Raw genomic sequence first — 22,372 nt, 5'->3', positions numbered from 1 at the left:
CCTGTGCTTTGGATGATTTTGTTAGCTGTTTAAAAAAAGCCTCATCCACCTCTTCTTCCTGGTTAGATGATCTGTAATAGACCCCTATCATGATATCACCCTTGTTTTTGCCCCTTTTATCCTTACCCAAAGACTTTCAATAAGTCTGTCTCCTATTTCCATCTCAATCTCAGTCCAAGTGTATGCATTTTTAATATATAAGGCAACACCCAGGGCTGGTGCAAGGATGTTTCGCACCCTAGGCGAAACTTCCACCTTGTTCCTCCCCACCCCCCCGCCCAGAGGCTCCCCACCCTCCACCCTGAGGCACCCCCTCGCCCCAGCTCAGCCCTGCTCTGTGCACGACCATGAGCACCCCGAGCACACCGTGGCTGCTTCACTTCTCCCGCCTCCCAGGCTTGCGACGCCTAAGCTGATTGGTGCAGCAAGCCTGGGAGACAGGAGAAGTGAAACAGCTACGGCGTGCTCGAGGAGGAGGCGGGGCAGGGGTGAGCTGGGGTGGGTAGTTCCCCTGCGTGCCTCCCCCCCCTTGCTGCAGGTGGCCCTCTCCGTGCTTCCGTGCCCCAGCTCTCTCCGCCTAAATCCCGGCGGCAACTGGGGCGGCCGAAGAAAATGGCGCCCCCCAAATCCCAGCACCCTAGGCGACCGCTGAGGTCGCCTAAATGGTTGCACCGGCCCTGGCAACACCCACCCACTGGCTGTATGATATGAAGGTGCACATCAGTTCTCCCAGCAGCTATACATTCGTGACATACTGTGTATGTATAAAATACGAAATACACAATATAAGATCTAGCTTTTAAAAACATTTTTATTCTTTTGGCCAGGAGGGGAAAGTAGCTGCCGAAAGGAAGATTAGCTTTGACTTGCCTGTGAGAAAAACATCTCTAGAAAAACACTAACATAATAAAAGTGACCTTTAATACATAGACTGTTGGGTATTTTTAATGAGAGGCTGAACAATAGCCAGTTATAAGCCACATAACCTTTTAGCTTACAAGGGGGAAAAAAATCATTACTACTAGCTATAGTCAATATAGCGGTGCTGTAAACAAAGCTTAAATGACCCCAAAACACATTTAAAATTGTATTTTTAAATTGGAATCTCTCTTAGACTGCAGCACAGCTACCAGATGTGTTAGTTTATAAACAGAACAGAATTTACAAGAAGCTGCTGCTGCAGGTCAGGATGCTGAGAAAAGGACAAAAGGATGCTCAGGTGAAACCAGATAGATTTTATTTTTCTTATATATTACAGATGTAATTATATCTGAGGAGAAGTGGGAGGCATGGAGTAAAACCCAGTAGGACTGCAATCTTGGACAAAGCGAGTACATCAGAATAGCAGTAATATTAAGCATCCAATGAGTGAAGATTCTTGCTAGCAGCCTGCCTGAGACGGGAGATATAAAAGTGCTGAAAGAGAAGTCTGCACTGACTGAGTGTCAGAGCTGCATAGCCACAGCACTTGTCTGGATCACCTGCTGTTGTTTTGGCTGATAATTTCTGCATTTTGTTCACAATTATAAAGATTGTGCTACGGAAAGCAAATGACAGCTCATTAAGCCTCCCATTGACTGGACACACAGTATTGTTTCATAGATGAGCTATTTCTGAATCTGAAGAAAGAAGCAGCATTTCAGAAATGATTATTCATTATATATGGCTCTCTCTCCCATACTTAGCTACTGCCTTTGAGAGATCAGCAAAGCTTCCCATCAACAGAAGTTTTGAAGGATCTTTTGAAATACCCAACGTCTCCAGTTTTTTTTCCTGGAATAACTACACACTTGCTGACTGGCAGATCTTTGTGGGCAGGAGAAGATATGGGGCAGAATCTCAAAATCTTACAGTGAAAGCCCTGCTCATTGTGGCATACTCCTTCATCATAGTGTTCTCGCTCTTTGGGAATGTCCTGGTCTGTCATGTCATCATCAAAAACAAAAGGATGCACTCCGCTACCAGCCTGTTTATTGTGAATCTAGCTGTAGCAGACATAATGATAACGCTGCTCAATACTCCCTTTACGTTGGTAAGAACCTGACAGAAGTCTGTTCCCTCTTACTCTGCTTCTTTTCTCTAAATTATGAGCATCTGTAATAGAAAACGTATCATTTTGTCTTTTCTTCCTGTAACAGAAATAGCTTAGTGTGTGGAGTTTGCCTCTGATTGTTGTCACTTGCACTCACTGGAATGACAAATGACACTGTATTAAATTTGAGGCTGCAATTTGGGCTTCCAGTCGTGTTAAAGCATTAGAGTTAATTTAATGACTTTTTTTCTTTATCCTGTTATATGGAGTTATATTCTCAGTTTATCCTCTGCTAATGCAAGATAGTTCTATGATACACTTGTTAGTAATCTTTCCAGACTAGTTTTAAATGTCTGCAGGGATGGAGTCATTACTTTTTGGAAGATTTAACAGGTCTTTTCCTTTTCTAATTTCTATGATCCGGTTAGAAATGTAATAATAATTAAAATTGAACCTCTGGTTTGTGCCCAAGGACATTGTTGGCACTAAACTAGTAAGCATAAGAGAGTTGTAGTTTCACAGTTTTACAGTATTTAGTTATGTTCCCTCTCCTTAGGAGCTTCCAATATAATACCATGAATCTCCCTTATTTAAAAAAATGGTTAATGATCAGCATCATGTTACATGGTCTGGTGAAAAGAGATACTTGCTCTGTACCCAGATCAGGAATGCAGGAGTACCCATGTATCCAGCAGGGATGGTTGGGTGAGGGGAACTGACTTGTTGGCAGTTTTTTGGGTATGGAGGAAAATATTCTGAAGGAAGTCAAATGCCTTAGAAGTTGCTCCACCATACTAGCTGGGTGCACATTGCCAGGTCAGTAAAGAGGTACTAACATCACTGTATTTCTGGATCACGTCTCCTGAAGTCTTGACTCTATTTCATGACCTGTTGCAGGCTTCAGTAATCAGCCAATAAATCAAAGGAGACAGAGATTAGATAAAATCTCCTTTTGGGGGGAGGGATGGCTCAGTGGTTTGAGTATTGGCCTGCTAAACCCAGGGTTGTGAGTTCAATCATGGAGGGAGCCATTTGGGGATTGGTCCTGCTTTGAGTAGGGGGTTGGACTAGATGATCTCCTGAGGTCCCTTCCAACCCTAATAATCTATGATTCTATGAAAGAAAGGAGTGATGTGTTAGCCTGTTTGTGACCTGCAGATTTTTAATAATCCTTTTGGGATGGAAGTCAAAATAATGACCACAAGTGCAGTTAGTAGAGTGCTGACAATGCACAATGAGTCAAATATCAGGCATGTGAAAAGTACCCAAATGATGCATGTAGAAAGCTAAATATATTCCCCACTGGACTGTTCCTAGGCTCGGTTTATAAACAGCACATGGATATTCGGGAAGGGGATGTGTCACATCAGTAGATTTGCACAATACTGCTCCCTCCATGTCTCTGCTTTGACTCTCACAGCAATCGCAGTGGACAGACACCAGGTGAGAGTTCTCTTAAGCTAAATGGCCATGAATTGAAAATGCTGGAGCATTCCCTTATTTTAAAATAAGAAATTAAAAACCATTTTCTGAACACCTCAGACCCTAAGGAGTTTAGCACAGGGCACTCTCTGTAAGAATTGCCAGGGTAGTGATGTATATTTTTTTTGATCAGCTCTCTGGTATCACTTAAGGAGGAGGAATACATACAATTTAGGGGCTAGAGCAAGGGTTCTCAAACTGGGGGTCGAAACCCCTCAGGGGATTGCAAGGTTATTCCAGGGGCGGAGGGGTCGCAAGCTGTTATCCTCCACCCCAAACCCCACATTGCCTCCAGCACTTATAGTGGTGTTAAATATATATAAAGTGATAAGGGGGTCACACTCAGAGGCTTGCTATGTGAAAGGGGTCACCAGTAAAAAAGTTTGAGAACCACCGGGCTAGAGGGTGTGCCGGCAGTCTGGATTCCTGGATTCTGTTCCCAGGTCAGCCATTGGCTTTTGCACAAACCTCTCTGCATCTCTAATATGTTGGTAGTAATACTTGCCTCAGAGAGGGAGTGTGAAGCTGAATGAACTGCTTGTACACCTTCAGCCAAGGATCTCAAAGCACTTCACAAAATATTATGTATTATTCTAAATGCAGGTACATGCTGCATCTTCAGACCCTAACTTAATATGCTAAATTCACACAAGAAGCAGAGCTGTCAAATAAATGATTTACAAGGGACACTAATTTAAATAGTATATTTTGCTCTGGCCAGGAACTGGAATTTCTATCCCAGGGAAAATTTTGCATTTCCAAAAAAATGTGTGTTCTGAACTGGCATACAAGGCAGGCTATGCAAAATGTGCTGGGAGAGGAACATTCTCCATACATTCCATTGGAGAATCACTCGTGGAATTTTTCAGTAATGTCCAATCCAAGTGCCCCAGCAGCCTGCCTAGCACGCTGAAAGCCCCCAGAGCCTGGGCGAGCAGGGAGACAGGTCGCAAGCTCCATACCAGAGGGGCTGCTGAGGAGCCAAGGACTTGGGGTCCTGGGGCAGGGTGCTGGGGAGCCCAGCAGCCTGGGAGTGGGGAACCTGGGATCTTGAGAGCTTTCATTTCAGTTTTCCCAACAGGAGATTTCGGAAAATGCATTTTCTATCGGAAAACCATTCATCTGTAATGATACTGGAAACTCACCTTTCTTTGTGTCACTAATGCTGTTGAATACAAACACTGAAAGCATTTTAAAAGCCTCCATCCTTGCCTTTTTTTATAGTGTTGAATTAGGCCCAACCTGCAAACTAATATGCAAGGGCAGAACTTCGTGCCTGCCCCAGCCCGCTGAAGTCAACCCATCTCCATGTGAGTGCAGAAGTTCACCTTCGCAGCTGTAGCAGGATCAGGGCCTTACTTTATCCATGTCTGTCAGCTTGGACTGTGAATGTTAATTACTTCAGTTCAGCTTTCATTCAGAGTCAAGTTCACTTTCTGGTTCTGTAACCTGAAGTCAATGGAAGTTGAATGCAGGGATCTCCCATGAAACGTTTGCTCATTAAACTGCTGTGATTACTGCTGTATTCAAGAGTGGGAGATAATGTGAGGAAAATTGCATAATTATTAAAATGTCATCAGGCCACATGTTTGTTTATTCCAAACAGGTTATAATGCATCCTCTGAAACCTCGTGTATCCACCGCAAAAGGCATTGTCTACATCTCTGTCATCTGGATTATGGCAATGTGTTTCTCCCTCCCACATGCTATTTATCAAAAACTATTCACTTTTGAATACAGGTAAGGCTGATCCCTTCTTTTGATCTGCAGAAACATATGGGGCCAGATCCCCAGTAGAGACAAGGAAGCCATGTCAATTTACACCAGCTGAGGGTCAGGTCCATAATGCACATCGATACCTTTCACAATGGCTACTCTTCAAGTATTATTCATCAACAACACAGCGTGTCAGATGCATCAGGCCAGATACGTAGTTGGCATAAATTGGCAGTTTACACCAGCTAGAGATCTTGCCCATTGACTGAGGCCAGGACTGGAAATGAGGCCCTAATTGGTTCTTATCTAATCTCAGCTCTAACACTGACTCCCTGGGCAAGTGACTCAACCTCTCTGTCTTAGTTTCCTCTTCTGTAGAATAAAGATAATAATACCTACCTGTCACCCTCTGTTGTGAGGGTTAATTAATGTTTGTGAAGTGTTTTGCTGATGGAACGGGTCATAAAGGTGATAGATTTTGTAGTACCGTTTACATACAGAAGTTCATTGAAAGGCATAGAGAGTTTCACTTCATCCTAAGAACTTAATTTTGTGCAGCTGGTAATTAGAGGTTGCAATTAATTAGTTTCTTAAAAAAATCATAATCTCATGCATGCGGTGAGAAATTATTCTGATCACATTTCTTGTAAGCTACGTTATGCGCCACTGCCTCAATTGCTGTAAATTAGCACATCTTTGCTGAAGTCAATGGAATGATGTGAATTTGCACCAGTTGAGGATCTGGCTCTTTGATTTTATGACAGGAGTCTTGTCTTTCTCTCCCTTACTGTGATACCCAGGCATGTTTGTTCATTCATTGTTATCAGTCCTTTTATCTGCAGTGAGGACGTCACCCGATGCCTGTGTCTCCCAGATTTCCCTGAACCAGCTGACCTCTTCTGGAAGTACCTAGACTTAACAACATTCATTTTGCTCTACGTTCTGCCCCTTTTAATCATCTCTGCTGCCTACCTGAGAGTGGCCAAGAAACTCTGGCTGCGCAATGCCATTGGGGATGTGACCACGGAGCAGTACTTCGCTCTTCGGAGGAAGAAGAAAAAGACCATTAAGATGCTGATGTTGGTGGTTGTCCTCTTTGCTGTTTGCTGGTTTCCTTTAAACTGCTACGTCGTCCTCCTTTCCAGCCAAACTATTCGTACCAACAATGCCCTGTATTTTGCTTTTCACTGGTTTGCAATGAGCAGCGCCTGTTATAACCCCTTCATTTACTGCTGGCTCAATGAACATTTCAGACTGGAACTGAAGTCTTTGCTCAACATGTGCAAAAAACCACCTAGCCCAAAAGAGCACAGGCTTCCATCCACAGTTCCATCCTATAGAGTAGCCTGGCCAGAAAACAGCAACTTCAAGCGGTCTCAGGTCTCCCATGTCCTTCCATCAACCTCCAATCTCCAGTCAGGGAAGACAGACATCACTTCAGTTGAACCTATAGTAGCCATGAGTTGAATGATGCAATAAAATGGGAGCACATGGGGTATGCGCCAGGATTGCAGGTGGATTGGGTGAAAGCTGACGAGTGTGATGAAGAGAGACAGGAATCCTTGACTACTTTACTAGAGTGCACACACCAATGTGCGTGCTGTTTGTGCTGAGAACCCAGAACAATAGGAGTCAGTGCATTCCTATCAGCAAGAGAGTTATCTCTTTAATGCAGACTGGTAGTATATCTATACAGCCTCCAAAGAGAAGACAGACAGCACAGCCCTTGAAAAGGGGAAAAAAACCTTTTAATTGTCAGACTGATTTTGAACTGGCAACTAGCAAAGAACTCTGTGTATTGTTATCCGTCGGTAATTCTGTCCAGTCCGGTCACTTTTCCTAGGAGGTTTGTGTGTATGTTGCCTGTTGTTGAGCTAGAACCAAAACACTGAAACCATTATCTAAATACATCGAGTCTCACTGTTAAAAATGTCTTGTAGTGAACATGGGGTTGATGAACAGACAATTTCACTGTTATGGCGCTAAATCCAGCCCAATTTAGCAGTGACAGAAAGCTGTTACCATGGGTCACAGGCTGGCTGGCTCTTTAAGGCAAGCCAAGCTCAGCCTTCCCTATGACCTAGCAGCCATCCCCCGCTGATGGTGATATAGTAACTTAATGCTAATTCCTGACCCCAGCTGTGAAAGGGTTAGGAGAAGACTGTACAGCCAGGGAGGGAGAGGTTGCAGAGAAGGTAAGACTCTCCTACAGGTAGGCAGAACTCACAGGGAGCAGCACCGCTTCCTGTGGGGGAAAGCCCTAAGCTACAGCTACAAGGAGCAGGGAGATCCCTAGGGGAAGCTGCCAAAGTCCCTGCGGAAGACTTACTAGTGTTCAGCAGAGAAGGGAAAAGCCTGAGTGCCAAATGGAGGCCGGGATAAGCAGAGGCTATAGGAAAGCAGCCTAAGGGGGATTTAGAGATAGGAAGTGGCCCAGGGAATCAGCAGCATGTCTGAAGCAGCAAAGCCAACCGCTTAATACAGTCCCCTGGGTGGGCCTCAGTTTCCCTACCAGCCTTGAGGAAGGGGCACACAAGCCCCATTGCAGGGGCAGATTAGGCTCCTGTGAGGAAGGCTCAGAGGGAAGGTCTGTGAGGACACTTCAGTGCAGCCTTAGAGGGACAGAAGAATTATTATTTGGGTGTTTAGCTTGGACCTTTCATTACTCCTGAAGGGGACTGAACTTAGGTGACTGGGCCGGAGGGCCAAGCCATGAAAGACCTGGTGAGAAGGAGAGGGCCAAGCAGAGGTGCTGGGGATGAGGATCCCTTGCAGTGTTGCACTCTGACACAAGGGAGCGCTACATGTGATTAGTACACTACCTTACACCTTGTAATGGCTCTTCATTGGCCAGTGTGAGATATGGTTTGGTCTCAGTCCATTTCCAAGTGAATTAGTGTCTGCATCACAAGCGCCATCACCCAAATTATCATCAGAGATGCCCTAGGTTGGATGGATATGGAAAAATGGAGCTGTCCTATTACCCCGATAGATGCTTTCTGTAAGGCAGGGTTGAGGCACACTGATGGAAGAAATTGTACTTTTAAAAATACATAAACAAACAAACAAACAAAGGGTGACTTCTGGCTGACAGTTCAGCAAATTTGCCAGGAATTTTTTTAAGGAAATCTAGTTACAGTCCCATCAAATCAATTAAAGGAAAGAATATTTAGGAAGTTCTTATGGTCAGAGAATTAAAATCAGGAAATCATTTCTTAGTGCATTGAAAGTACTGCACAAGCTCATTTAGAACAGTAATGTTTACAAACCAATTTGTATTTGATTTAGAATCTTATTTACCAGAGTATCTCTGCATCATCATCACATAACAGCTAAAGAATCCTGCAGCTTCCCTAGAATTTAGCATTGCTCTCTTGCTCTGTAATGCAATTGTATAGCTGTTCTCAGTTCGGAGACCGAGGGACTATACATGTTCTCTTCTAAAATGCTGTATATTACCTCTTTGGAATCGTGGACACACAAACTAGCTGCTTTAAAATAGAAGGACAGATGGTGTATGATACCAAGCAAGGAAACTCCAGAGCCTCCAGAAGCTGTATCGTGGACGGTGATGTTTACCCATGTGTTCATGATGCGGAAATCAGCTGGCCATTATGAGTGTCTTACTATCCAAAGGTGCCCCTTTCTACATGAAACACTCAGCAGCTCGCAGGAAAAGGAGAGAGAATGAAAATAACATGAATGGAAAGAGAAACCAGTTGTAACTAATGTCTTGTACCAGTTTCTAGCGCCTTTGACTTGTGCAAGTTTTTCATGGCTGTATACTTACAGAAAATAAAATGTATGCAACATTTGTCAGTTAGCCTATCACTGTATACGCACCACTGTGTTAAACAAAGGGAATGTCACACACCCTGGTCTCTTAGGGCTTCCCTTCTCAAGGCATTATCCAGCTCTCTCTCAGAATCAGGCTTTACTCTGTTACTCTCTTGTTAAGGTCCTAAGAGTCAGCATGTCACTGATCTGTAGAATCAGCTGCTTCTACACCCCTCCCCCAAATATGTGAGCAACCCTCTCTACTACTTCTACTCTAGTTTTTGAATGCACGAGTAATAAATTTGAGGGGGTCATCCTAAATTGATCCTCACTTGCAAAGCAGGGGATAGGAATACCAAATCGTGGCAAAGGTGAGAGTGGGTGAGGGAAGAGGTTCTTATCTGGCAGTGTGTATGCTGCCCAGAGAGTCCTAGCTACTGTTTAACTCCCCTCCCCCCCAATATTTAATGATAGAGCTGATTAGACTCTAATAAGGATTCTTGTTTCAAGTTAGTGGTTCCTAGAGCTGACATCAGTGCTGCATTGACTGAGGAGCTAAACCTTAGACATTGTGTGGGGGCAGTGAACATAGAGACTGCACTGGCTGTGCAGTTCCCCACTACCTGCTGAGATCTCAGTTAAGCGACGGAACCTCAGAATGTGATGTTGTGGGAGCTGCAAGTGGCAGTGGCCAGTGGAAGCACAGGTCTGTCGCATCGTAGGCGCATTTAACATGCACAATTTCAGCTTTACACGGTTGGAAAAAACAAGATAAAAAAGGGAAAAATAACTATTTAAATAGTTTTTGTGGTGCAGGCGATTCCGCCCACCATTGCACTCAGTGTAATTTTGACTATACGTGCTGACTGCGGAACATAACTTCAATGTAAGATGAGACAGACCTGTAGAGAGCAGTGGTACCAGCAGCAGAGGCATTGCTTGATGCTCCCGACCCCCACAGGGCTGGGAAGGGAGCCCTGTGAAAGCACCTTTGAACTCTGGGTCTTTGCTAGCCAAGGACAGCAATGGTGAGTGCAGTGCAGCGGAGGGAGAGGAGAGTGATGTGTTAAAGGGACATTAGTTTGTTGGACTTTCCCACCACAAGGTGGGAAACTGAGGCAAAGGACAGTGCCCAGCACACTGTGGGGTTAGGATTTTGCTTACAGCTGCATGCTTTTGAATAGAATTGTGGTGTTTTCCCAAACTAATGCTTGGTTCCCTCTCCCTTTTACTAAAAGTTATTTTGTTATACTCTGTGCTTGCAAGAGGAGAGATATTGCCTCTTAGAGGCACCTAGATGTGGTTGTAAGTTTTTTCCAGATTACTGGATGGGGGCTCAAGCCAGTTCTGTTGCTACCGACTCCACCCAGCAGAAGGGTCGCATTGCAAAAGATTTAAGACTCACAGGGACATATATCAGTGAGGAAGATAAGTAATCCAGGAATGACCGCAAGCCCTATGTTCCTCCCACTGTCATGGGGAACCAAACACATGGAAAGACAGAGACAAGGGAAAAAGTAGCTATAACGTTCTCCTCCACACTGCAGGGGGTCAGTTTAAACATTTGCAACAAAGCTTGTTTACATCATCTATAATCTTTTAGATTGTTCCTGTTCATAAGGGTAAAAATGTCCAAAGCCTTTGTCCTTGACAATCATGGAGCCAGATCCCATATTATGTTCTCCTTCCCCACATTATTCAATTCATACCCCATTTCAAAGTGTTTAGAAACATACCCATGCCATCCTCATCCCTAAAGTGAGGGCATAATTTGTAGTCTATGCCATCCAATGGGCTAGGTATTTGAGACCTGGAGTCACCTGCTGGCCTATAGGTGCAGTTTCTCTGTCTTGAATTGATGTTGTCAAACTTGGTCCTGCTGGTGCAATTTCTGCATCTTGAGCTGATATTGACAATCCTTCTCTTTCTCTTCTTGCTCCTGCTGGCCTTTCCAACCTGCTAGCTACTGGATTTCCAGATGCAGTCAATTGCTCTCCAGCTGTATCCTCTCTTGATCCACCTGTGGACTTGTCCACAATCCCAGTTGCAGTGATGCATTTGGTTTGGGCAGAACATGGTTGCTGTCTCTGTCAACCTCTTCCCTGCTTTCCTCTGTGGTGCTGGTTCCAAGATTTCCCCTGACTGCTGGACCCTGTGCCAGTGGGCTGGACATTCCCTCTGAACCTGGGCCATCATTCCTCTTCTGGCCATTAGAATACAGCAAGCGTGCTAGCTGTGCCTTTGTCTGCTCCTCAGTGTTGAGCTGCTTTTCTTTGTGTAGCTCAGCCACTCATTTTTCCTTCAGCTGTTCATAATTCATTTCCCTCATCTCCCTTTTTGCTATGCCTTTCCCAAAAGGGCAATGAGACTTATTTATGTGCTTTCCCCTTCTACAGTACTTGTTTTCACTGCTATTGGCACTCATTAACAATGCCATAAATCCCATAGACTGCCACCATATAGCTCATAGTTCATGGCAACTGGACCTGTATTCCCCTGTCATGGTCCACCAAGGGCACTGGCTGTCAGGCTTCCCCACCCATCACATCTCTTGGGTGGACACCCACATATCTCTCCCTCCTGGTGAGAGTTTTCCCAGACTGCATAGTTCCCTGCCTATACTGTGCTATTCCCAGGAAGCCAGATGGTCTAAACAGCCAGTGTGTGTGCTTTGCTCTTCAGAGACTGTAAACAGTGTAATTGTACACTAGTAAGTTACAACACGGGCCTTGCTAAACAAGCACATTTATTCTTAGAGCAAAAGCAATACAGAGAAAACATGAAAAAGAACAAAGAACCTACACTCATGCTAATAAGCTTACCAGAGATCACCCCTAACATCAACAAGGGCTCTGGTAGGTGATCAGTCCTCTAAACCCCACAAAGGGGGTTTTCTGTGGCTACAAGTTCATAATACCTTTAGCTCAGAACAAGCACCCCCTTGAGTAAGTCACTCTCTCCTTTATATTCCTTGGACCTTTGGCCATCAGATTCCAGGAACAGGTAATCAGCAGACAGTGGTTTTCTCCTCAGGGTGTAGTTTCAAAAGGTTGGGGCCAGAGGTGGGAGTGTGCATTCATCTCCCCCCAGGTTTAACATGGTCCTTTGAAGCTCACAGTTCTTCCCAAGGTTTACCTGGGTCACAATTATACATACATTTTTCATTTTTAATGCTATGGACTCTAAAGCTACTTGAACTTAAATCAATAAGGTTCTTCAAGGATTTTGCATGAAATTGCCATATTTATCTCAGCTTGATCCTGCACAGATGGGTATGACTGTAAACTGCATTCCTCAGACAAGTTCACGCAGATCAGCTGTCGGGAAGAGGAGAAGTTGGCAGCCCTTCCTTATAATTTTCAGCATAGTGGATAGGATGTGGGAGACTGCTGGTTCAAGTCCCCCCTTCCTCCTGAGTCAGAGAAGGGGTTTGAACAGGGATCTGCAATTGCAGCAAAAGAGGGATTTGGTTTTGCTAACCGGTGTGACAACTTCCTGTCAGCCAAATGGACTCTGCCAGTGCTAACTTTGCCTTGTAGGTTAACCCTGGATGTACTTCAGTTCCCAAACTTTCCAGGAGTATCTCCCTGCAACATATGGCCCCTATCATGGGACACTCACAGCAATTACCAAGTCTGCTGTCTCCAAAGAGACACTGTACTCACCAGCCTGTTGGTTCAGCTATGTGTCCACATTTTATTTTAATATGACAGCCCTGAGATGAATTTATAATAGAGCAAGACTAAGTTTATTAAGAAAGAACAGAGATGTAAATGACAGAAGTGGTTACCAATAAAACAAAAAATTAATATACGTCTAAGAGCCTACACATAACCTTAGCATAGTCTAAGCTTTGTCTACAGCCTACAACCACTTCTCTGCATCACCAACCCACGCAGTTTGGGATCCACCATTCATAGATGCAAAAAGTGCTGACCTCTTTATTCCCTCGGCCATGGATAACAAAGGGATTCTCTCCCCTTCTTCATATAGTCCAGTAACCCTTTGACATGTATTCTTTTGAAGTGTGTCCCCAGATACAGCTTTTTCCCTCTGTTGTTTGTGCTCCAGTGTGCTGGCACCATGCTGTTTTCGCATTCTCCTGAAAACTTGCTTTTCCTGTTGACTTAAAATGCAAATGCTGCATCCTTTGCATTGGTTTTACAGTACTTGATTCACAACGGGTACCTAGGCAGACAAGTAACTCAACATTGCTTTGTCTGGGGCAGACTTGTTTGTCAACTCAGTTTGGTGACATGGTTTTAAACATTTCCAGTATACAACTACACTTTTTAATTAACATACATACACACATCACACAATGTCTGTGATGACCAGTACAACTTTTCATTTGACACTTTGCATGACATTCTTTATAAATACCCTGACAGCAATAAGTTAGGTGCAGTGAGTTTGTCAGGCTTAACAGGAGATGCTGTGACGTGGCAGAGAACCCTTTGTCAGTGGGCATTGAGGGCTGCTTAGGGTTACAACCACCACTCAGCTGAGTGCCCTAATCACAAGGCTATAGAGTCTTTCTAACTCTTTGTCTGGCCCAAGTAACATTTAAGTATTCAATTGTTTAATTCAAGTGGAACAACTTCAACAGGAGAGACTGAGGGAGCCCCAAATCAGAATATTCCCTAGCCTAGTGGTTAGGGCACTTACCTGAGAGATGGCAGAGCCCTTTTCAAAGCCCTGCTTTCCCCCTCAGGAGGAAGGGGGGACTTGATCTGGGGGAGGGTCTCACACATCCTGGGTGAGTATCCTGCCCAGTAGGATAAAATGTTATATGGCATCTCCCCTCCCCCTGGTTTTTTTTTGGGGGGTATAGGGGGGTCCTGCACACAACTTTGGCAGCTAACCACCTACCTTCCCTCAATTTGTGGATGACTATCAGAGCTAGAGACCTCTGTGCAGCTTGGACTTAGATGCCTGTCTCCAACAGAGGGGCGGGGCTTAGCACATCCTCCTTTGGTTAGTATCTCTCATTGGCTAGCTTAGGTGGCTGCCCGCCTAGTGTGCTGGCTTTGTGGATTGCAATCTATAAGGTGCTCTTCTCTTCCCATTCATTGGGTAGGGAGCCTTGGCGCCTAATTCAGGCTTCGTGGATTGCTGTGTCGTTCCTGTGATTTTCTAAGTGCCTAAAAATTACCTGCTGTGATGCTCAGTGTTGCAATGCTGAATTCCCTTTGCTGATCCCACTGTTTGTCCCAAAGGTTGGCAGCTCAAATGAAATGAGACTTGGATATAAAAAACCTCTGGATTTAGTTTCACTGGCTCATCTCCATTTATATTAAAATAAACCTTTGCACTTCTATTGCTCATTTCATCTGAGGATCCAAGGGCTTTAATAAAATTAATACTTAATACCTATGAAAAGTGCCAGGAGACCTTTAACAACACTGCTCAAGACTTATGGTTTATCTCAGTTAAATTATGTCTGCACAGTCGCTGGAGCATTATAGCTGTATCTAATGGAGACTGGGATATCTAACAGTATAGACAAAACTGACAATGCATACTATGTAATGATCATACCATAATAATACTGAGGACAGACAAAATCTATATGGGCCACCCTGAGAAACATCCTCTAATTGAAGGGGGATATAATTCACCTAGACAGCGCAAAGAAAGAAATCACATTTTTTTACATTCAGTTTGACTGAGATTAAATTCACTCTGAATACATTTCTTGCCCAGCCCAGGGAAATGAAAGACCAAGGCCAATGTCTCTGTAATATGGAGCAGTAACTATTAGGCCAGAGAAATGGCCTGGATTTCCCATATTTAAAATATATGAAATTTCACATCATTTTTCAGTGGAATGTAAGTGTTCTGGATATTTACTATGTAGGAATCACAGAGGGCCAGATGGTGATTCCCTGACTTTCTAAGGGCTTCATACTGCTGCCTAGCACCACAGTATCTGTGCACTTTCAACATAAAAATCAATAACAAGAGCAAATCCCTAGAGTACTTCATGGAATCTCCAACATTTCTCCCTTAGTGACACCAAGTAGCACCTTTCTTCTCAAGTAGTTCCATTGAAGATTGGCCCTAAAAACAGTAAAAAGAAGCAAGCAGGCGCTGAAAACTGGCAAGTGTAGAAATGAGATGTAAGAAGCAGGAAATCTTCTCAAACAACATAGATCCATTTCCTTATACTCAACAGCTCGCCTACATTCTGAGTTCAGGGCATTCTCTCATCAAGAAATTCTAGATGCCCAAAGGGACCCTCGACCCAAGACTTGTGAATCCCAGCCATACCCTTCCTGACTAATTGAAAGGTCATGAGCAGTTGGTGCCACTCCTGATCTGAAATAGCCAATACTTCAGTCAGAGATAGACTCTTCCTTTTGCACCTTCAAAACACATAATAGTCCAACAACACTGAAGAAACCTATCCTGGATATATTGGTTCTAGCCAGCCCTGTATCATACCTTTCATCCATGAGAAAATCCAAAGGCCAACTGCAAACTCATCTAGTTGAAGCTAATATCCTAGAGCTGGCACAGTCTGGATTCAGGCCAGGACATGGAACCAAAACTACTTTAGGGGCATTGATGAATATCTCCTCCTATCAATGGAAAGAGGACAGACATCTGTTCTCATCCTGCTGGATCGCTCTGCAGCATTCAACACCTACCATAAGATACTGTTGCCTCACCTGAGAGAGGTATCAGAGGTCCAGGATAATGAGTGAAAACTCTTTGCATCCTTCCTAGAGGGACACACTCAATGAGCCATGATGCAAAACCGAACCACTAGGCACCTTACCTGTGAAGTCACAGAGAGATCAGTTATCTCTCTGGTCCTTTTAACATCTACAAGCAGCCACTACAAGAACTGGTCAGATGGCACACACCTCTACCTATCGTTTATCACATACATCCACACCACTACCATCAAGATGATCCAGTGCTTGGATGAGCTCAGCCCATGGATGAAGAACAGCTGGTTGAAACTGAACCCAAGCAAGAAAGAGGTGATGCTGGTGAGAAAAGGATAATATTTTGAAGAGTTTGTAGCCTATGGTGCAGTCTCCTTTGATTGAAGGTACGCAGTCACAGTTAGTCAACTCTGTCTGTAGCCTAGGAGTTCTGCTGGATTGCTCGTGGAATGTAAGTAATGCTTTCTATCATTCCCAGTTGTCTAGGAGATTCCACCCATCCAGGTTGATGACCTGGCCTCAGTTATTCACACTACAGCAACATGATATACCTGGGTAAGAAGTTTTCAGCACTCAGGAAACTCTAATTAGTACAGAAGACTGCAGCACAGCTTAGCAATACAGGGTATTGCGAGCACATCAGACCTGACCTATACTCTCTGACTTCTCATAGAATGAGTCATGTTCAGGGTCTCAAACCTTATTTTCAAGGCACTCCATGACCTGGGCTCTGGAGATCTAAAATAGCACTTAAAACTCGGGGATGAAGACTGTGCTTGACAATTGTGCTCCTCAGGCCCAGTGGAACTCCTCTATAATAAGGATAAAGTTCATCTGTGGTGGAGACAGAACTTTCTGGGGCCAGTAAGAGTGTGACATGAACACTCACATGCAGTAAGGACCATCACAAACCTCACTGCCTTCTTCTCCAAGTACAAGGTGCAGTTCTTCGACCAGCCTTCTCCAACATAACTACATAGCAACAAGTACAACAAAACCCAACTCACCCACCGAGACAAGACACTCCAGTGCATGTGCTTCCCCCTGGGAAGAGGATGAGAGAACAAACACCACATGACAGATGTTAGTCATGTTGCTTAATGTGCTACTGGCAGGTGCTCAGATACTACAGCAATGAGCACAATATAAGAAACTATATAGAGCAGAAAGAGCTGCAAGAACATTTTACTCTTCCAAATAGGTTGTCCTGTAACCAGTAACCTGACAGAGCACTAGCACGATTGTCCTAGTCTTCTGAAAAAGATGGAAACTACATCGTTATTCAGCAACCCCCCAGGACCTGCTGGTGTAAACTGGTAGCATGCATTCCACAGAAGTCAATGAAACTCTGAAAAATTTCACCAGCTGAGGATCTGGCACAATTCAGTAGGACTCAACGGTCTGGCTGAAGGAACCACAGTCACAATCCAGCACACTTGGTACCATTTTCAAAGCCACATTTAATTGGCATGTGTTTTTTTAAAGCTGCTCCTTTCCCCTTACCAAGGATTAGATTCTGCCTTGCCTTTATGCAGGTGGCTAGTTGGAGACAGGTAGTGGAGTAAGACTTCTCCCCCTGCTTGCACACTGCATGTAAGAGCCAAGCAGAATGGTAGTCCTTGCCCTCAGAAGAGTTCAGGGATTGCTCCTTCACTGCTTCCGTGGGAGCGCAGGGGTCCCAAGGAGGCTGGGAGGGGTGGAAAGAAGCTGGCACCATGGCTGTGTGCCCCCTGCAGCCAGTGCTGGCTGGCCACACTGGAAAATAGTTACTCATGGGCTGTATCCTGTGAAGGGGTGTAAATCTGTATGTGCTCCTCCAGGTACTGTCCCTCTGAGACAGAATGACTTTGGTGTCTCACTTTAGGCAATGCAGCTGCACATTTTCTCAACATAGTAGAGTCTATCTCAGTGTTTTTCAACCTTTTTTCATTTGCTAGCCCCTAAAAAATGTTTAATGCAGGTGTGGACACCTTTGGAAATCTTAGACATAGTTTGCAGACCCCCATTGGTCCATGGACCAGAGATTGAAAATCACTGTTCTATAGTCACAACAATCTTTAGTGGACCCATTAGCAGGGCTTAAATTCAGCCAGAGCTGTCCGGAGCAGAGACCTAAATCTTCTGACTCTGTCCTGTGGCCTGCATTGCTTGGACCACAGCTGAGTAGTTTAGAAAATAGAATAGTTCTTTGTAAAGAGGAATGTTCAAGTAATGATGGATGGAGTACAAAACTGCCTGTGTTTTGCTTTAAGTTTTTCAGATGGCGCCAATGGTCCTTTAAACTGACCATGGCCAAGACATTTAAAATTAGGGGTAGATTGCTCACTGACCCCAACCTATGTTCTAGTGCCTCACTTGGTTTAAACAGCAAAAGGACACAGAGGACAGGGTGTGGCTGGAAAAGGAACAGCTGTACGCAGAGTCTACTGAGGCTCCAGTGACCCCAAAGTGACCCCAGCACCATGGAAACACTTGGAGTTTGCTCTGTACATTTGTGTAGCTACAGTAGGTGTGACAATTTGGCCTTTAGGGCTGTAGAAGTGTTGATGCGAAAAATCGATAGCACTTCGAGGAGGGGGCTGATAGGCAGGGATCGATTTTTACAGTTCACATGGTTAGAACTTAGGAAAAGGTTGCTTCATTTAACCCATCAGCCAAAGAAGCAAAATAATCACAATTTTGAGTCAGTTGTATGCAAAGTGGTGGGCAAGCCCAGGGATCGGAGAGCTCTTAACACGCCCCCTTAACACTCTCACCCTCTTTAAAAAAGCACAGCCCCCCCCCGCCAAAAGAGGGGGAGCTCCCCCCACAGCTCCTCCTCTTCCAGTTGGCACAGTGAGAGCTCCCTCTGCTGTTTCAATCTGCTTTAGCCATTGCTATTTACTGTGACTTTGGGCCCAATTCTCATTCCTGCTCTGTCTTCTTTGTCCTAGTCTGTTGACTCTCAACTGCCAAAAGACAGAGCAGCCCCCACACTTCTGTATGCCAAGACCCAACAGATAAATCAGCCCACAGAATCAGAAGGCCATAACCAGCTCCTGACAGCTTTCCCTGCCCCCTAATCCATTCTCCTGTGCACAGGCGCCGGCTTCTAATTTTCCCCAAGGGTGTTCAACCCCTGTTCAGCCCCAGGCCCCCTGCCACTCTACCTGTTCCCTCAACCTCCTGCCCCTGCCCTGCCTCTTCCTCACCTCTTTCCGCCTCCTCCCCCAAGTGCACCCCATCCCTGCTCCTCTCCCTCCTCCCCTCCCAGTGCCTCCTGCACGCCAGAACAGCTGATTGCAGAGGGTGGAAGGTGATGGGCGAGGGGGGTGCTGATTGGCAGGGCTGCGGACAGCCAGGAGTGGGGGAGTGGGGCCGGAAGGGGAGCTTGGCTGCTGACGGGTGCTATCCCGCTAATAAGCCTATGGTCCTGTGCTAATCCAACTTCTACCACTATTTCATTGACAGCAATTCGTCACTCCATACCCTATCACTCTACTTAATATAGCTCCAGGAACTAAGTGTAAAGATTTCCGGCAAAACCACTTTGTGAAGTTGGACAAGCAGATGGAGTAGGGAAGGGACTGCTCTAAACAGCACTGTTAGATTAGACCCTGAAGCCCCAGTGTAGGGGACATGGGAACACAAGAGTAAAGTCACCTTCGCCACTTCATTCAGTCTGTGCAAAGTTCAACTCTGGTACAGGGATGAATATGGCACCCAGTGCCTAATCCTGCTGTGACAGAATGTACCCCTGTGTCCATCCCTGCGGCCCCCCCCCCCACTATTGTACACAGTATGGCCGTGTGAGGTATATTTGAATATTCATAATTTGCTGGACACTATTGTCCTGATAAAATGTGTGTGGCAACATTGTATGTAAAGTAATAAGATTCCACTATATAGTGTTATTAACACATGTTCCAAACTGAAGTTGGCAAACAAATCTGTCTCATGCCATGGAAAGTATGCTCTGCTTAATTTGCATTGAAGCAGATAACAGAGTCTTCAAGCAGGAAGGGAAACAAAAGATGCTCAAACAGGTGAAGAAAAAGCAGCAGGGAACATCCTTTCACATAGACAGTATCCTGAATATCAGTTGGAAATGCGTTCAAGAGTGGGCGACTGACAAAGGAGGGACAAACATTCCAAGGCCAGGGACAAACACCCTCTCTTCCTCCCTGCCCATTGCATTCATGGCACCAGAAGCAACAAAGGAAGCATTTGTTGAACTCTGGGAGAAAGGGTCCTGACTCAAGAAGTTTGGTCAGCAAGGCTGCTGAGAGCATATGGTGAGAACTTTGCTTTCAATTTAACATAGTTTAAATTAGGTACCAGCTGTGTTTTATCTTTATCTTGTAACCATTTCTGACTTTCATGCCTCATTACTTGTACTCACTTAAAATCTCTTTGTCGTTAATAAACTTGTTTAATTGTTTTATCTAATGCAGTGTGTTTAAATCGAAGTATTTGGGAAACTCCAGTTGGGTTGGCAAGTTGTGTGCATATTGTTTCTGTTACTGAAATAACAGGCTTTATATAAAGCTATTGTCCAGGAGAGGCCATACATTTCTGGGGGAAAATCTAGGACTAGGAGTGTGTGGAGGTCACCCTGAACATAACCAAGACCAGTAAGAACCAAGGTGTGGCTGGCTGACTGCAGCAAGTACGCAGGCTGAGCTGGGAGTGACTTACATGCTGAAGGATGTTTGTGAGCAGCGCAGGCTGGAGGCTACAGCAGCAAAGCATTGTAAAGTGCATGCCATGCTAGAGGGCAGGAGCAACACAGCTACTCATCAGTCTGGATTGTACCCCGTGTAGTAAGATGAGACTCTGAAACATAAGCTCTTGTATCAGAGGCCCAGTCTGAGGCCTGAACCAAAGTACTTCCAGGCATTGCTAAGCAAAAGCTGGGCTGTGAGCCATAGGCAGGCCCCGCTCACAGAAGCTGGCAAGAAGAGGGTTGTTAGAAGCAGGCGCATCCACATATAAGTGCTAATAAGAGGAACTTGTGCCAAGATGACATCAGGACACTCCACAGACATAACAAGGAACAGGAAGGTGCATCTTAAAGACAGGGTCAAAAGGACAACATGATGGATAGATTTGTTTGAAACAACATGATCAAAGGGGAGACAGCACCCTAATTAGCAAAGGGTCTGTACTTCAATACGTCAGTAAGAATGAGTAATCTGTCCTGTAACTGTATAAAAGTAGGTCCCGCAGTGCGCATTTTTGTCCAGCCTAGGAGGCAGTGGAAAGTCCCGCCACTGACTAAGCCGGTCCATTGCCAGGGGTCACAAATCTGTAGTGTGTCTTGTAGAGTCTACGGGAAACTATTATTGTGCTTCATTTGACAATAAACTGGTTCAGGTTCCTTTGTACCTTACTAGATTCTGTGGTCTTTGGGGGGGTCTCTCGGGGTTTGCTGTGTCAGCTATCTGCACACAGCTGGGACAGCGCACAGAGGGAACACACATGCAGCCAATTGTTATCATCATCGAACAAGAGCAGAGCACCACACCAGTAGCTACTGACAACACCCTAGTATGTCACACCTGCTCACAATGAAGTCAGTGGTAATAATCTTCCATTTATTCCTATGAGGATAACGTCCACTGAAATCCATGGAGCAAGATGAGGCCCCAAAACTATCCTCAACAAAAATAATTAATTCCAAACTATGTAAAGATATTGTCTCCTGCAAATACATCTGGAGCACTATATGGAAAGTTTCATGGTGAAGTGAAAAGTCATTTATGAGATAAAGGGAGACAAAATGTGTAATGTTTATAGATCTGTAAAAGAACAGTTTAAAGAAAATGAAACTTAGAAACTTTCTATAAAAGGCTCAAACCAAAAGCCTGGATCTGAACCCTGAAATTTTGGGACAACAAGCATGTTTCACAATTTGGATCCAAGTTTTGCCAGTTAGATCCATCTTTATTTTTAATGCTGTTTATACATACATAATTTGGATGAGATCCTCAGCCGATGTAAGACATAACTCCACTGAAAATCTGGCCCTTCTACTGTTATATTTTTGTAATTGTGGATTGTTTTATTTCTACATTCATAACATTGTCAATAAGTTTTAAACATTAGGAAAAAAAAAGCAAAAACCTGAAAGAAAATCACTCGAGATGCCCTCTTCTGCAGGCTAAGCATATAATGTAATAGCTACTTATATGAAACAAAGTTGGAACCTGATAGAAATTATGAACCCTAAGGATTAAATCTCTGGTCTCTCCTGTACAGTAAGGTGCAGGGAACTCAATGATATTCTGAAAGAACTTGTATAAATTGCCCACTGGTATTAAGAAGCTAAGCATTACCTTGTCTCAATTGAGAGTTTTTGCAAAGAACAAAAGACCATTTTTATACAGAAATGGAATAACTTACCCTTCATTAAGGTCCCTTCTTTTAATACTGAATTCTCCAAGGAATAATCATACTAATACCTGATCTAATTTATTTTTAAAGAGCCTACAGAAAATTCTCAGTGTCTCCCCTAATTCAGTTTTTGGTCTATCCTTTTTGTTGCTCATACTTTAAATTCCATTATGTTGACCAGAGCCTCCTCAGTGGGCATGGTGAGTCATGCTGCACTTCTGCTGTGTACAATTAAATTCCCATCCATCAATTTGAAAGACAAACAAACACAAAAGATGTTTTCTGATTAAAATTCCCCACCTTGAGTCACTGG

General features: G+C 44.3%; 1 protein-coding gene across 2 annotated transcripts; it reads left to right on the top strand.

The window, feature by feature from the left end:
* The first annotated feature begins 1,264 nt into the window (after nt 1-1,264).
* GPR83 (G protein-coupled receptor 83) lies at nt 1,265-8,998 on the top strand. Of its 2 annotated transcripts, none has more exons than XM_030559699.1 (4): nt 1,265-2,032; nt 3,350-3,475; nt 5,121-5,254; nt 6,073-8,998. In XM_030559699.1, exons 1-4 carry the CDS (start codon nt 1,646-1,648, stop codon nt 6,695-6,697), a joined length of 1,272 nt encoding a protein of 423 aa, XP_030415559.1. In that variant the 5' UTR covers nt 1,265-1,645; the 3' UTR covers nt 6,698-8,998. The 2 variants fall into 2 exon arrangements, with proteins under 2 accessions (XP_030415559.1, XP_030415552.1); XM_030559692.1 differs by having other exon boundaries at nt 6,058-8,998.
* The last annotated feature ends 13,374 nt before the right edge of the window (nt 8,999-22,372 follow it).

This window comes from Gopherus evgoodei, chromosome 1 (assembly GCF_007399415.2).
Source record: "Gopherus evgoodei ecotype Sinaloan lineage chromosome 1, rGopEvg1_v1.p, whole genome shotgun sequence".
Lineage (NCBI taxonomy): Eukaryota > Metazoa > Chordata > Testudines > Testudinidae > Gopherus > Gopherus evgoodei.
Note: the sequence above shows the minus strand (reverse complement) of the source record. Positions and strands in the feature narration are given on the sequence as shown.